At 41.4% G+C, this 14857-nt stretch overlaps 5 protein-coding genes across 5 annotated transcripts; 3 read left to right on the plus strand and 2 right to left on the minus strand.

Moving 5' to 3' along the window:
* Positions 1-519: 519 nt before the first annotated feature.
* Positions 520-1265, plus strand: I206_105037 (uncharacterized protein; the record flags this gene model as incomplete). The annotated part of the gene is made up of 2 exons (XM_019154340.1): positions 520-554; positions 635-1265. The coding sequence occupies 2 exons, from the start codon at positions 520-522 to the stop codon at positions 1263-1265; spliced, it is 666 nt and encodes a 221-aa protein (XP_019013080.1).
* Positions 1266-1552: 287 nt separating this feature from the next.
* I206_105038 (uncharacterized protein) lies at positions 1553-3774 on the minus strand (the record flags this gene model as incomplete). Its single annotated transcript, XM_019154341.1, has 3 exons — positions 1553-2579; positions 2659-3621; positions 3686-3774. The coding sequence occupies 3 exons, from the start codon at positions 3772-3774 to the stop codon at positions 1553-1555; spliced, it is 2079 nt and encodes a 692-aa protein (XP_019013081.1).
* A 469-nt stretch (positions 3775-4243) lies between these two features.
* Positions 4244-5853, minus strand: I206_105039 (uncharacterized protein; the record flags this gene model as incomplete). The annotated part of the gene is made up of 6 exons (XM_019154342.1): positions 4244-4529; positions 4585-4715; positions 4790-5076; positions 5147-5258; positions 5321-5570; positions 5639-5853. The coding sequence occupies 6 exons, from the start codon at positions 5851-5853 to the stop codon at positions 4244-4246; spliced, it is 1281 nt and encodes a 426-aa protein (XP_019013082.1).
* Positions 5854-6266: 413 nt separating this feature from the next.
* Positions 6267-8926, plus strand: I206_105040 (uncharacterized protein; the record flags this gene model as incomplete). The annotated part of the gene is made up of 13 exons (XM_019154343.1): positions 6267-6614; positions 6817-7144; positions 7212-7381; positions 7453-7491; positions 7569-7684; positions 7751-7786; positions 7846-7945; positions 8028-8139; positions 8201-8306; positions 8364-8447; positions 8511-8525; positions 8580-8633; positions 8710-8926. The coding sequence occupies 13 exons, from the start codon at positions 6267-6269 to the stop codon at positions 8924-8926; spliced, it is 1725 nt and encodes a 574-aa protein (XP_019013083.1).
* A 1156-nt stretch (positions 8927-10082) lies between these two features.
* Positions 10083-14584, plus strand: I206_105041 (uncharacterized protein; the record flags this gene model as incomplete). Its single annotated transcript, XM_070203052.1, has 12 exons — positions 10083-10787; positions 10857-10978; positions 11031-11286; positions 11347-11415; positions 11474-11615; positions 11682-12161; positions 12220-12276; positions 12339-12800; positions 12855-12917; positions 12973-13710; positions 13775-13843; positions 13914-14584. The coding sequence occupies 12 exons, from the start codon at positions 10083-10085 to the stop codon at positions 14582-14584; spliced, it is 3834 nt and encodes a 1277-aa protein (XP_070059153.1).
* Positions 14585-14857: the final 273 nt, after the last annotated feature.

Genomic DNA, 14857 nt, shown 5'->3' on the forward strand with positions numbered 1-14857 from the left:
TTTTCGGAGAGATGAAACCTGATCGGTCTGTTGCCTTTGACACTACATCTGTAAGCTATGCGTTGCATCTCAATGATCCGACCGAGCTGCATTGGTTCTTTTGGTGATTGTACACCATGACAGAAAGCGAAGATTGTCTTGAATCATTCATAAAAGAGGGTACTCCTGTAGTTCATTTGCATAGGAAGTAAAAAGTTATGGTCCATCATCGCACTAAAGGGGATCTCGGGCTACTTTGCTTCTCAGCACCACAAGAGACAAAGAGATAAGCTACCTCGGTTTTGCCGAGAAAATGACGTTGACATTGATTTCGATATACTCTGCTTCTTTCCAGTGCTACGTTCGCAATGCCTGGACAGACAAGGTAGCACGGAGTGATCGCAAACGGTATAAAACACGACGAGACAATGAGATATTCCTGATATATTCTCGAAATATCCATCAAATTCCCAACCCAAGCATTGCCGCCTCGTTACATCAATACCAGCAATTGCTAATTACCTCCCCACAACAAACAGAATGTCAGCTGTGACCCACACCACCGCAAAAGATCAGTAAGTACTGCTCTTTCCTTCGCACAACCAAGCTCTAAACATCGCACTCGATCATTAAGCTTATAGCATCCCTCCACTAGAGTCAAGGCTACAGCCTGCGAGCAAATTACTGTTGCCAACGATCCTGTGGAATTCTATCATTCCCTTCCAGATCTTGATCACGCGCTACTCTCCATTTCTAAAATCAATTTCGAAACTCTTCTCGACAAGGTATCCACCCTCTTAGCTCCTTACGGCGATAAATACGGTCTCTCCCTTCTTCATAGACACTTCTCCCTTGAAGAAGGGGAAATTATGGTGGAGTCTGGTAATATCATGAAGCCCATTATTCCAGCCAAAGAAGTTAAGCTTTACGAAAAAAGATGGGATAGAAACGGTAAACCCTACGAGTATTCTACTGAACAACAAGAACCAGTACCTTCTGAACTTCTCAAGGATTTCCGAAAAATTGTTCCTGAGTTTACTTCTCTTGGTATCTACTCTAGAAAGGGCGATGACGAGACTATTCAGTGGATGGAATACACTGACGTTGATGACAGAACTCATATCAACCGTCCAAGAAACAAGGACTCCGAAGATGCGCCTCAAACCGCCTGGTACAGCAAGGACGGTGCGCCTCTCACTAGAGGTTGCGGCGGAACCTGCGTCAAGAACACCCTCAGGAGTGGTAAAGTCAGATCCCACACTAAAATTGCACACAAGAAGAAGTGAAGGACAACACCGACACATGATCGACCTGAATATACGTCTTTTAAGCCAGTGAAGTTAGGATGAGCTCGTTGAAACTCGGTCGGTTCTCTATTTCTTGCAGAATTTTTGTAACTTTTGTAAATGATTTGAGTGCTTGGATTTGTATATGAATATGCAGCTGATTCGACCGAACACTACCACTGCTTGCGAGATTACTATGCATGAATTCAGGTTCAGTATATATTGTCGATATCATCTTCACCAGGAGGTACTAAAAGCAATCCAATCCATAAGGAAAATACCCGTAATTATTCGTCTCTAAACTTTTTGAGTGCCGTCAAGACCTCGTGAATAGTCGGTCTGTCTTGTGGATTGGTTGCTAAACATTTTGACATGATGTCCTTGAAGAGACCTGTTGGTCTCAGGATACGATGAGGTCGAACTTGGTTTCGGTTCTCGATCGACCATAAGATTGTCCCAAAACCATACACGTCCATTTTCTTATTGAAAACAGTCTCGATTCCTTGAACGAACTCGGGAGGACGGATCTCTACACTAGTTTCGCCCGATTCCATATCGCAAATGATAGCATGATTACCTTGGAACAGAATATTGTTCAAGTCGAGATCTTTATGAACGATACCTCTGTCATGAAGATTGACCAAGCCAGTAGCAATATCGAGGATCCACTGAACCTTATCTTTCTCACTGGCATTTATCTTGCCATCTGTCACCCCATCTATAATCCACTGAGTGAGGTTTTGACCAAATCTTTCCATGACCACTTTACCATCTGCAGTTCTACCCACCACTTGGACAAGATTGGACAATCCTTTCACAGCAAAGAGGTTCTCAATTTCCTTGAGGGATCTCGGTACCTTGGCATAGTGAATGTCGTCGTCGCAATGGATCAAAGGCAACGATTGGAATATGCTGGACTCGACAGCGACTCGGGTAGCTTCTATATCTTGTTCGGTAGCCCAAGTTCCATCATCTCTCTCTACTAGATCCATATCGCTCTCATCATCTTCAAGTTCCATTCGTCTAGACATGACTTCTTCATCATTGAGTGTGGTGATTCGATCGCCAATAATAAGTAAACCAGATGAGGTCGTTTGGGGTAATATCGTAAATTCGGACCCATTGATCAACATATCTGAGAGGGTATCCGGTATTCTTCGAACTTCGTAGAATATACCGTTGTAAGTAAGGTATCCACCTTGCTTTGTGTCGTTCCAACATCTCCACAATTCTTCATCATCTTGATCGGAGATTCCTTCGGAAGGGCATTCGGTTGGGATGTCGGAGTGTGTGAGAACTTTGGAATCCTCGAGCCTGTCCAAACACCAAGACACCTTGCTCAGCTCAAATCTTGTATCGGATGCAAGTGTTGCCTCAGTAAGGGTAAACTCACATGACCTCTCGAACAGTCATATTTTCCAATTCAGACAAAATCTCATCAATAGATGGCCTGTCTTTCGGATCATTGGCCAAGCATTTCGCCATGATCTGAGCGAATTGACCTTCAGATTTGAGGTTACGGTGGGCTCTAGGCATATTTCTATTTTCAATTGACCAAATCAAAGTACCTAAAGCGTAAATATCCATCTTCTCGTCCCATTCAGTGTTAATTTCTTGAGCCAGTTCAGGAGGGATTGTGAGATAGGTGTGAGGTCCGCACTCCAAATCGCAGATGATGGCGTGATCTTCCTTGAAAAGGATGTTATTAACGGTGAGATCTTTATGAAGAATCCCAATTTTGTGTAACGATTTAAGACCTTTGACAATGTCAATTGTCCATTGTGATTTCCAAGATTCAGGGAGGTTGATTCTCCTTCCATTGACAAAGGGACCACCCACCCAAGAGCCGAGATCATCCCCGAATCTCAAAGTGACTAATTTGCCTTCATCGGATCTGCCTACAAGTTGAACTATATGAGGTAAATCTTGAACAGCGAGAAGATTTTTGACCTCATCCGTAGTCTTGGCGGTCTTGCAATAATGGAGTGCCGGATCAACTTGAACGAGGGGAAGGGAAAGGAAAATTTCGGATGATTTAACTGATTGGGCGATTGCAAAGTCCTTATCATCCCACCATCTACCATCTTCATCCTGGAATACATCATCATATATCTTGTCAAGTTCAGATTTTCTAGCTTCAACTTGTTCGAGTGTCATATTTTCAATTTGATCACCTTTGATAAGACATCCGGCAGAGGTGACTAAGGGTAAGAGTTCCCATTCTTGTTCATTCATTAACCGATCCGAAAGGGTACCGGGTACTCGTCTGACTTCATAGTAGATATGATTGTGATCAAGATATCCTCCATGTTCTGTGTAAGACCAAGAATCGCGCAGATCGACATGACAATCGTCGCTGATCCGTACCAAAAGTATGAGCTGACGAGAAGCGTAGCGAATACGTCATGAATGAATCTCACCTGTTCTCGTAGCCTTGTTTATTAGCCTCAATGGGATGCTCAAGCTCGGTTTCATTGATCTTCGATTCGCAAGCTCGGATTCTCGACATGTCGGATGTAACAGGTGGAGATCCGTGAGAAGTACTTTTGATATCATGCATGATGATCAGCAGTATTACTCCTTGACATAATAAATACTTATATGAATTTCAATAGATGATACTCACCTATCAGTTTGAACAGTTATAACGATGTTCGATCGAACTCAGTAGTAACGAAAAAACGATACAAGCTCGATAGGTAGGAAAGAAGAAGAGAGAAGTAACGAGTGGCGAGGGAATTATGATTTTGGTCAAAGCGTTATATATCGTACCAACTTGGAGAGAGATTTGTTTGTTGACCTCCAATCTCACTATGACAAAGCTTAGACCACTTTTAATTTAGATCCAAAGGATGGCAGTTTAATTCCGACCGCTACATCGGGCATACTGGCGTTCACCATCAAAGAAACGCATTGCCCATCACGTGGAAATAGACTTTAATACTCCACCATTAGTATTGAGTATTGAATGCGATATTCTAATTGCTCGAGGATTCCTCAAAATCCATCAAACCCCATAAAGCAACTTTCGTATCTTTTCCACCACTTGCTAACCACCTTTCTTTCGGAGGCAAATTATCCACATCTACCTCTTCTTCTTCACTTTCATCTTCTATATCTATTGTGGATGCTTCTTCCGTTATTACTCCTCCTTCTTCGTTGTGCTGTTCTTGATTATGCGCGAATGATAGAGTATGTACTGTTTCTCGATGTGAAGATAGTGTACCTAGTGGTTTGAGCGATGAAGCTGAGAACAACCGAATTCTAAACACAGCATGTATATGAGCTCAAAAAATAGATATTTAACTATAATACCTACTTCCCGTCCCAACCTCCTACTGCTACAATTTTACCACTTGCATTAACAGCCACGCAGGAATTACCAATTTGTTTCATAGGATAATCTCGTATTATTGTCTTATCATCTTTACTCATTCTATCCTGAATCACCTATATGAATTTCAAGCAAAGTCAGGCTGACTTCAGACACATGACCTCGTACTGATAATTCTTCAGAGACTCACCTTTCCAAAATCGTATCTGACCAATCTATGATCCGCTGAAACGGTCCAACCATATATTGACTGCGCATCAACATCCATTCCCATTATAGCTTCATTGTGTCCTTTCCCCTTCCATAACAGCTTCCACGGGTTATCCTTATCGGACTTTGCCATTCGAGCATCATACAGATCTGCTAACTTATCTATTGAGGAATTGAATAATTCTACTCGTCCATCCTCGTATCCCATACTCAGTGTCAAAGCTGATGATGAGGGGATTTGACGAAGGTGTATTGACATTACCAGGCCTGTTGTGATTATATGTATCAGCTGTATTGTTAGATCTGCATGTCTTGATGAGTTGGATTGCACACTTACCTGAACGACTTTCTTCCGGTATGATCGAGTCCTTTGTCAAAGAAGAGGGTTTGGGTGTATAATTGACTGAAGCATGTATACGTCTCATTGAAGGAAGATGGTATATGTCAACCTATATGTATCATCATATGATCAACGACTCACAAAGCCAGAATATGACAGAAGCTCACTCACAAGTTCAGAATCCATCAAGCTGGGAACAGCTAACAGAGCTTCTTTCTCTTTGGATTTTCCTTTTCCATTATCATTTTCATCACTCTCCTTCAATGAAAAAGGTAAAAGTGAGAATCTACAGAAATTCAATGCATTGGTAGGTAAGCTCTTGATAACTTGTAATCCTTTTTTCAAATTTTCATTTAGACTGGAAGAGATATAAGGCTTTTTGAGAGGTTCGTAAAAATGTATAATATTATCTCTTCCATGACTATATTCTATATCAGCTTGTAAATCCTTGAGTATATAAGTAGATGGAAAAATAGCAAAAATGCTAACCTAATTAAAGACCCTTGCCATTCTTCTAATCCCAATATACCATTTTGATGCGCTTTCCAATATGCTATAACTCTTCTTACTTTCAAATCTAATATAGTTATACAACCATCTTGGTCTCCTGAATATAAAAGTGTATTTGAAGGATTGAAATATACGGAAGAAATGGGTGAATGATGAGATCGTAATAGATGGAATGGTGGTGGGGCGGAAGGCATACTCTTAATCACATACAATATCACTGTCTCGCTTGATCTTTTGTTTATATTTATGGTGAGAACTCAAAGTGAAGATTGCAAAATGTTACAGAACAAAGTAATTTCGTAACAAGCGTTGATATCTCGAACCAATTTACGCAATCTACTTCCAACGGAAACTACAACCATGATGCGATCGACACCCACGTGTGTATGAGTGATCCCGTTTCGGCGACTAACCAAATAATAATATTCTTGATGATGATGATGATGATATATCAGAATAGTCGGAATTCCAAATTGATAAGAAGACACTGTAAATAAGTATTTACTTCTCTGTATTACAATTATGAGATTGATAGATTTAGAGCAAATAATAAAATCCGTATTGAAGTATTGAAGTCTTTCATGACTGCAGGTCGAATTTAATCAAAATGTCAACTTCTTCACCAACAACCAAATTACTTTTAAATGGAGAATATTTTCCACAACAACCTAAAAGACAAAATTATTCAACCTTTTCGGAACAAAACCAAAACCAAAATCAAAATCAAGATCAAAATCATTCAGATGATTATTTCGGAAATCATTTTGAAGATAACGAAGGAATAAATGATAATAATAGTAACAGTATTTCTAAACCTTTTTCTCATAGAAGAATAGGAAGAGGAATGACATTTGAACAAGTTCAAGCTGGAGGTATTATAAGTGAACATGAAAGTTCTTTAAATTTTGAAGGAATACCTATTTCTGAAGATGAAATCAAAAAATTACCAAAGAAAGTGAGTTGATATTTTCTATTGCTCTTCAGTGATCACTTCCTACCTCGTTTCTTTTCTTGCGTTATTACATTTATGCTCTGTTATCGTTTTTCTTCATCTCTCATCTCGTTCATATTTTCACGATTATCAACCAATCTATCATACTTGCTTTTTCAACTTCAGATGCAGTCTCGAACGTGTTTGAAGCTAATTACGCATTTAGGTAAGAAGCTATTACGAATACCTCTCAACAATACATGATCATTACGTAGAAGTAGATAATCTACTTTCCGGAACGCTACCGCATGATATAGCTATTTCGTTTTCACCACAACGGAACTATATGCAACGTATAGGTGATTTAGAAGAAGAGATATCAGGTACACCTGGAAGAAGACATAGTGCTTGGAAATTAAAGACTAGTAGGATCATACAAGATAATCAACAAGAAGACGAAGAACATACTGGTTTACTGAATGGATTCAGTGGAGAAGGTGGGGGAGGAAGTAAAGAGGAAAAAAGAGAAAGATTAGCTAAATTAGCTTTGAATGGTATGTCTAACTCTTTTTTTCTATGGTAATTGTGGTAAAGCTAATTTACGATATACACTATTAAAAGTGAACACGATTGTCAATGTTTTATTGGTCGCTGCGAAGATAATTGCTGTACTTTATTCAGCATCTATATCGTTGACCGCTTCTTTGGTGGATTCAGCTTTAGATCTGCTGAGTACACTGATCATCCTGGGTACGAGTTGGGCTATAGGAGTGAAGACCGATAAACATAAAGTAAGTATATTCGCTCTAATTCTGACTTATATCGCACAATCAAGCTCACAATATGGCTACTACAATTGCAGTATCCTGCTGGAAAACGAAGATTTGAGCCTTTGGGAGTAGTACGTTCAACTTCACTTTGATTTCCCTGATATTGCAGGTTGGTACACGAAGCTAATAATCAATCGCAAATCCTTAGCTCATATTCTCGGTTGCAATGATAGCGTCCTTCGTACAGGTGTTTATTGAATCCTTTCAGAGAGCTATCGGCCCTGCAGATGAATCACCAGTTGAGTTGAGCTGGCTGGGAATAGGGTAAGATATCATGTCTTCCCCTTCAACAGGGCAATACCATCAAGCTGACAAACATTAAATCCCTAGGGTAATGTTAGCCACTATCGGTATTAAATCGATTTTGTAAGCTGTTATCACTGCTATTTTCACATATCTTCCCCACTAACAATTGGAATCTGCAGATGGATTTGGTGCTCCCGAATCCCCTCGTCCGGTGTACAAGCATTAGCTCAAGATGCGGAGAATGACGTATTTTTCAATATTATGTCTTTGGCCTTTCCCGTAAGTTCGCCTCTATATCTATATGTCCAGTACAAAACTACCAGGACTCCGCGCTGATACGGGTAAATCGTTGTCTCGATAGTGGATCGGCTCTTTCTTTGCGTGGCGTTTGCTAGACCCGATCGGAGGTATGGTTCTATCAACCTACATCATCTTTGAATGGATCAAAACTTTATTGCAAAACTTCGCAAATCGTGAGCCGTTTTCTTTTTTGGTGTCCGCAGATATTCGGAGCTGACACTCAAATGGTATTAGTTTCCGGTAAATCAGCATCTCGAGATCAAATTACAAGAGTTCTGTACTTGGTCTCAAGGTTCAATCCGGTGTTGGAAATTGCAGATGTCGAATGCTATCATATTGGGTAAGCTGTACGCCACTGTTCAAACCAGGGCAAAAGAGCTTACGAGGACCGGTATAGCGATGACTTGATAGTTGAGATCGATGTTATTTTACCTAGATCGAGCTCGTTGCACTTTGCGCATGACGTAGGAGAGACCATTCAGTAAGCTTGTATTCTGTATTTCCTTCTGCAGAGGCACCAGCTAATCACGAAATCCTGGCACAGATGCGTTTTGGAAAGGTGAGCTGGAATTACAGGACAAACAAACGATTAGCTAATTCGAATTCCTGTCAGTTTGGATGGGGTTATAAGAGCATATGTACATTGCGATTACTCTTCTCAAAATCCGTAAGTTTACACTTTTCCCTTTGGACTTTTTATATAGCATTCATTAGATGCCTAATTTATCAACAATAACATATAGCTCGCAACATACCTCTCGACCAGCACCATTACCCGCTGATCAATTAAGATCTTCTTCGAATGGTTCAAGCGATTCAGGCACTCCTACACCAAGACCCACGAATCATATACTGACTGCCATTAAAGAAGGTAAGGTGAGAAGTGGAGGTATGAATATTAACCAAGATGTTGGAAAGGGAGATATACCGGTCGAATCGCCAGGAGAAATTGAGGGGTAGATTATTTTTGTGTATGGATGTACTCGTACATGACGGATCAAGGACTCAAAATGCATATACATCATTCGATCTATGGCTGAGTGAAGAATATCGTTAGAAAGGATAGAACTCGATTATGCTGTATAACCGGGCAGAATTGATATCGAGTGTGTAAAAATGAAATTATTTGAAGCCAATTATCGGAATTATGAAGAATCTAGACCATTGATATCATTGATCAGATACGGGAAATAAGGTAAACATCGGTCCAAGCTATGAAAAGTCGTTGTTACCTCATGTATCCAGAAAATAGATCAGGGTCAGGGTACCATACTATACGCGGTGGTCAAAGCGTACTTGTCGGACCTGAAAATGGTATTATTGTGATGTTAGGTAAATTTAGGTAGGGAAGGTCGACAAGCTGATTCTAGTTGACATCACTCTTGTATTCGGTATAAATGGGTGCATGCTATTAACGTCAAGACCGAAGAGCATGAAAAACGATCAACTCAACAATCTTGTGAGGCTATGTTCAACTCAGCTGTTCCGAAACTGCCGACACCTTTCTTATCGCTTTTCCAATCTCAATTACAAACACACATACACAGGCAATAATCACAAAGATTGTGTGGATCTTGATGACGCGTGGAAGATTGCGCGACTGATTTCATTTTATTGATATAACAAACCCTTTAAACTTGTTTAGATCGTTCAACGATATTCTACAATCAGAAGTGATGTTTATCATTCAACGTTCCAACCATCCTAACGCTTTGATGCTATTGATTGGGTGTAAACAAGTCGAAATAATACAATGGTACAAGCTAAACAACGCAATGGATAACTAAACATATACCACTGACTACATCGACATCATCGTGTATTCTCTTTTCTCTTTAAGTTTGCATATTACGTTCTTCAATTGATATCACATATCTTGTTGTTTTGTTCTTGTTCTTGACGATCAATTTCTAACGACGAATAACGTCTTGTACGCTCTTTATGCCTTGATTAAACGAATTCTAGACGATACAAATATAACTTATTATCATTCACCTCACATCGCTTTTACTTGCTTACTCCTCCCTTACTTGCTTGCTGAACCGCTCCTACTTCAACAAGCGATAATACCTGTCTACTCATAGTCACTGTTCAAAATCTCACATTTCGCAACAAAATGGTGAACACTCAACCCAAGCTCTATAAACCAAAATCCAAGATAAGATTAAGATTGGGTCTTGGATCACCTTCTCAACCTCAAACTAAACCTCACCAACAACATTTATCACCTAATCCCTCACCCCATAATGAATTAGCTTCTTCTACTTCAACAAATACATCAAGTATTTCACGGACAGATAGTAGATCAGCATTTACATATGATTTCACTTTAACACCTTCTCCTCCTAACAAAGAATTTGATACTATCTCTTATAATACGATCTCACCAGAATCTCAATTATATCAGAATTCTTCTTCAAACGTACAAAGTTCTTCAACTTTATTAACTACTTCAGAATCAAATGATGATGATGGTGAATATCATGTTTATCCAAATCAAGAAGATCAATATGAAGAAAAAGAAGTAGAAGATACACTTCATCCAGCTATAAGTAGTATAACTTCTGGAACGGATGATATTTTTTGTTTGACAGATCAACAACTTACAGATGGTTTTACATTTATTAGAGAAATTGGATTCGGAAATTGGGGCTCAGTTTGGTTATGTAAACCTAAACATCATAAACATTTACTTAATCAAGGTCGATTAAGTACGAACGAAAGAGCGATTGTTAAATTGGGCAAGAAAAGTATTTTAACCGCTGGAAGTGGTGCCGGTGGGAAAGTTGCCATCAAATTGGTTCACAGATCCAAGACACCTGTAAGCTGATGTATACCCTGCCTGTTTATGTTGGCGAGAATCGAAGCTGACAGATGTTCCTCGTTGTAGACTACCGCAGCTAGGGTGAGAGCTCTGTGGGGTGAGATGAAAATTATCAGATCATTACGACATGAACCTCATCCAAGTATAATTCAATTCGAAGCATTTGTGATCACACCTGGTTATGCACTGTGAGTCAATTATACGAATGCGCGGCGTTACAAATGTTGACCTCAGACTCAGCGTTATCATGCCACACTTGGCGGAACTCATTCCAGTATGCTTACCACCATGGCGAGCCACACCTTACTTCCGACAATTGGCTTCTGCTGTCGGATACTTGCACGAAAGAGGAATAACGCATAATGACATCAAGCCTGCGAATGTACTCCTCAGTCATAACGATATACCGGTATTGGTCGATTTCGGTTTCGCTCAACAATGGGATGTTGGTGCCAGAGGCAGCTTCCTGAGCTCTATCTCATGGGGAACACCTGAGGTGAGCTAAATGTTGCCCAGAATGGCCTCAAGTGAATAGCTGACAAACATTATCGTATAGTACCTTGACCCAATCAGAGCAAAAGGTATGCCTCATGACGAACGAGCATCAGATGTATGGTCTCTTGGCGTGAGTCAGTAAATGTCTCGTGGTATGCGATTTCAGCTGACAGATCTGGAGGATACAGATAACAATGTTTGAGATACTGATTGGACGAACTCCTTTCGAAGAGAACGAAGCGGAGCAGTTCCAGACTCCCAAAGAGCTTTTAGTATACTACGAGCGATCCAAGCGAGGTAGATGGGTTGGTGAATGGTCGATGCCTGAGGGTAAGTCAGCTGCCGTGACGAGCTGACCTTCTCGAAAGAAGTTCAGCTAACATGTTGGCTACATAGGGCTGGAAAATCTACTTAGGTACATGATTTGTCCAGATCCTGCTTACCGAATCTCTGCAATGCAAGCCTATCACCATCCCGCACTGCAACCGGAGGCTCCAAGCGTGATCATTACTCCCCATTTTGTACGAGCGGCAGCCACCTCTGAGGGATATGAAAACGAGCCTATCCCTGCACCTCCAGTCGAGTATACAGAAGCTGTCACCGCTGCAAACGAAAAGAAGAAAAAGCGTAAAGTTAAGAAAGATGGTCATAACGTTCATAAAGAGAAAGATGCGACCAGACATTCTCATAGAGCTACTACTCCCGCCCTTGGTGAATCTATCAAGCAGCATACCTCAATCCCGAAGAACTACCATGCGAAGGGTGGCGACGAAGATAAAGAGAATGTAGATGAGAAAGAAAGGCTGAGCAAGCTTATCATCAGAAAGAGAGAAAGCGAGATCAAGGATAAAGATGATGAGAACGATGACCCTACTCGTATGTTCAATTGATTGACTCACCAACATTGATTGCGTCAGCTGATAAGCAGAATCAGCTACCAAGGTCGGTAAACCCGCTCAACCACTGCGAATCAAGGAACTTTCACTCATAGGTAAGCTTCCTCATAACAATGGTACTCGCGAAGTCACCATACTTACAATAATTGCGTTACAGCCGATAAGAAAGTCGTACCTCGAACATCCAATTCGAATCTCACCAACCTATCTCGTCCAGCTTCTGCCACTAGTCATAATACAAGACAAGCTGTTCTGTCAAGTTCTACCTCAACTTCCACTCTAAAGGAGAACCGGATCTCCGTTTTATCAGCCTCATCAACCGTGCCTAAATCGAAAGAAGAAGCGGTCTTACGCACGATGCGATCGCTGGAAGGTACTCGGAAAATCGTCCATACTCATGGTAACGATAAGAAGGAAAAAGCTGCTGAAGCTATTGCAGCTATCAAAAGACATGCTCCCGAGCCTCCTCGATCAAAGTCACTGGCTTCGGCGGATGATCTCACACACCAGAAAGAGGACGAAAGGAGAATTCTTGGACTTGAAAGGGCTGTTTTGGTTGATGTTAGAGAGGAAGAGGTGGATATCAAGGTTAAAGAGGGCGGCAGAGAGGTTGATACCGGTGAGCCAGCTATATTAGTGAAAGAAAGGCCGCATGCTGACTTGATATGCATAGTCATTCATTTCAATCAGCATGATCAGGCCAGACCGATGCGTACAGCGGAGCCCATGTCACCTCGTAAGCTATTTGAAAAAAATACCCCAGGGATGTAGCTGAATTTGATTTGATACAGCACGAGACAAGCGATCTTCAGCCAATAGACAGCCAACGCCGTCACCGCAAAAGACCAGACGAACTGGGCGTAAAGCAGAAGCTGAGATGGATACTCTTCGTGGTAAAGTCTTCCCCGCCTCAGACGATGAATCGCCTTTATCCGAATTGAGGGACAAGATCCTTGTCTCCGATAAAGAGAAAGCTGTCAGATACAGACAAGTATCAGGCGGTGATCAAATGGAGATTCTGGCTCCACCCGTCGCAGCTCCAGAAGGTAATGAAGAGACTGCCCATGCGACTGCCACTCAGAAGGATGTTCGAAATTCGGTCGATTCTTACGCTTCCACATCGGCGAGTCAAGGAGGATTGACAAGAGCCAGATCTGTCGAAGCTCTACAGATGGATGATAGATTAGATAAGATGTCAAGTTGGATTAAGTCTGTCGAGAGCATCATCGAAGATGCTAGAAGAGCGATCGCAGAAGGCAGAGAACCACCCTTACCCCTCTTATCGCTACCCAAAGAGATCCAAGTGGCGGCAGAAGACCAAGATATACAGAAACATTTCGGCTTGACACCTGACAAAGCTATTCCTGTTCATCTCAGGACTTCGTCAACACAAGTTGAACCTTCAACCCCCTCGAAGTGGGAGACCGGTGTTCGAGCAATGGATATTAAGGAAGCTCAGGAGAAAGTGCTGGCTGCCAACGAATGGCTCGAGGAGCAGAGCAGAAAAAGTAAGAAGGCAAGGCCCACAGGTGAGTCAGCTGGCCCACCAAGCTTAATTATATCCGTGCAGCTGATACCTTGTACATTTAACAGTTTCGCACGTTCTCAAACTGTTTGGTACAGAAAAGGAAAGACCCTTATCAGGATCTCGATCCAATACTCGTAATTCAGCTTACAGCTTCGCGGCGAACCTCGCAAGCGAACGCAGCTGACATATTTTTGTCCCGAATAGCTGACATCGCTCAACTCGTTCCTCTTAAGCCTCCGGCTACGACTCCGTCTCACGCTTTGAAAGGTGCACCATCCACTCCGGCATTGAGATCATCCACTACTCGAGGGTTAACGAAAGTACCTCAAAGAAAGTCCGAATCCAATTTGAGGAATTTCAACACTATGCCAACTATCCCTTCACCTTCCTTCACTGCAGGACCAGAGTACGATCCTCTTTCGATGTCAGATGAGGACGATCTTTCACCATCATCTCCTAGACGAGTCATGTTCGAAAATCTGATCGCCAATCAGCCTGGAGTAGTCAGGCAGGGGGATGGATGGGGTAGCTTATCTTCTGGAAAAGGGTTCATGATGGGTGTTAAACCTAGTTCATCCATGGCTTCTCTACGTGAGAAAGCTAGAGCCTTACTTGGAGATGGTTCTGCCACTAAAGGCGAAAGAAATATAACGGATCTGTCAAAAGTCGGTGGTCATAAAGTAGAGAAAAGGTCATCTAAGTTGAACTTGCAAACAGCTGTCGAAAAAGATTCTCAGCCACCCAGACCGAATACGCCTGGAGCGGCAAGTGTACTTACGCTTAAAAATGCGGAACACAAGAAGGGATGGTTGAAGTCGTTGAAAGGTGCTATGGGAATGAGTAAGAAGACGGGCCAGGTTGATCAGGGATTGTGATAGGCGAGGGGTGGAGGGGAGAAGGTTCAAGAAGCTTGTATAAGTAGAGAATCAGGAGAAAGGGAGAGGAGAGACGGGAGAAGGGAGAAGAAGGATGAAGAAACAATATATTCTGAGATTATGTTTTGCTTGCAAATTATCACACGCTTATTTATTTTTTCTTTTCCGATTTTACTGTTACATAGATGTTTAGAGTTGGTTCACTTACATATGCTATTGCCTGGTTTTATAACATACCATAGATATCCTTCGAAATCATATTTTATACCCTTT

Source organism: Kwoniella pini, chromosome 6, assembly GCF_000512605.2.
Source record: "Kwoniella pini CBS 10737 chromosome 6, complete sequence".
NCBI classification, from domain to species: domain Eukaryota; kingdom Fungi; phylum Basidiomycota; class Tremellomycetes; order Tremellales; family Cryptococcaceae; genus Kwoniella; species Kwoniella pini.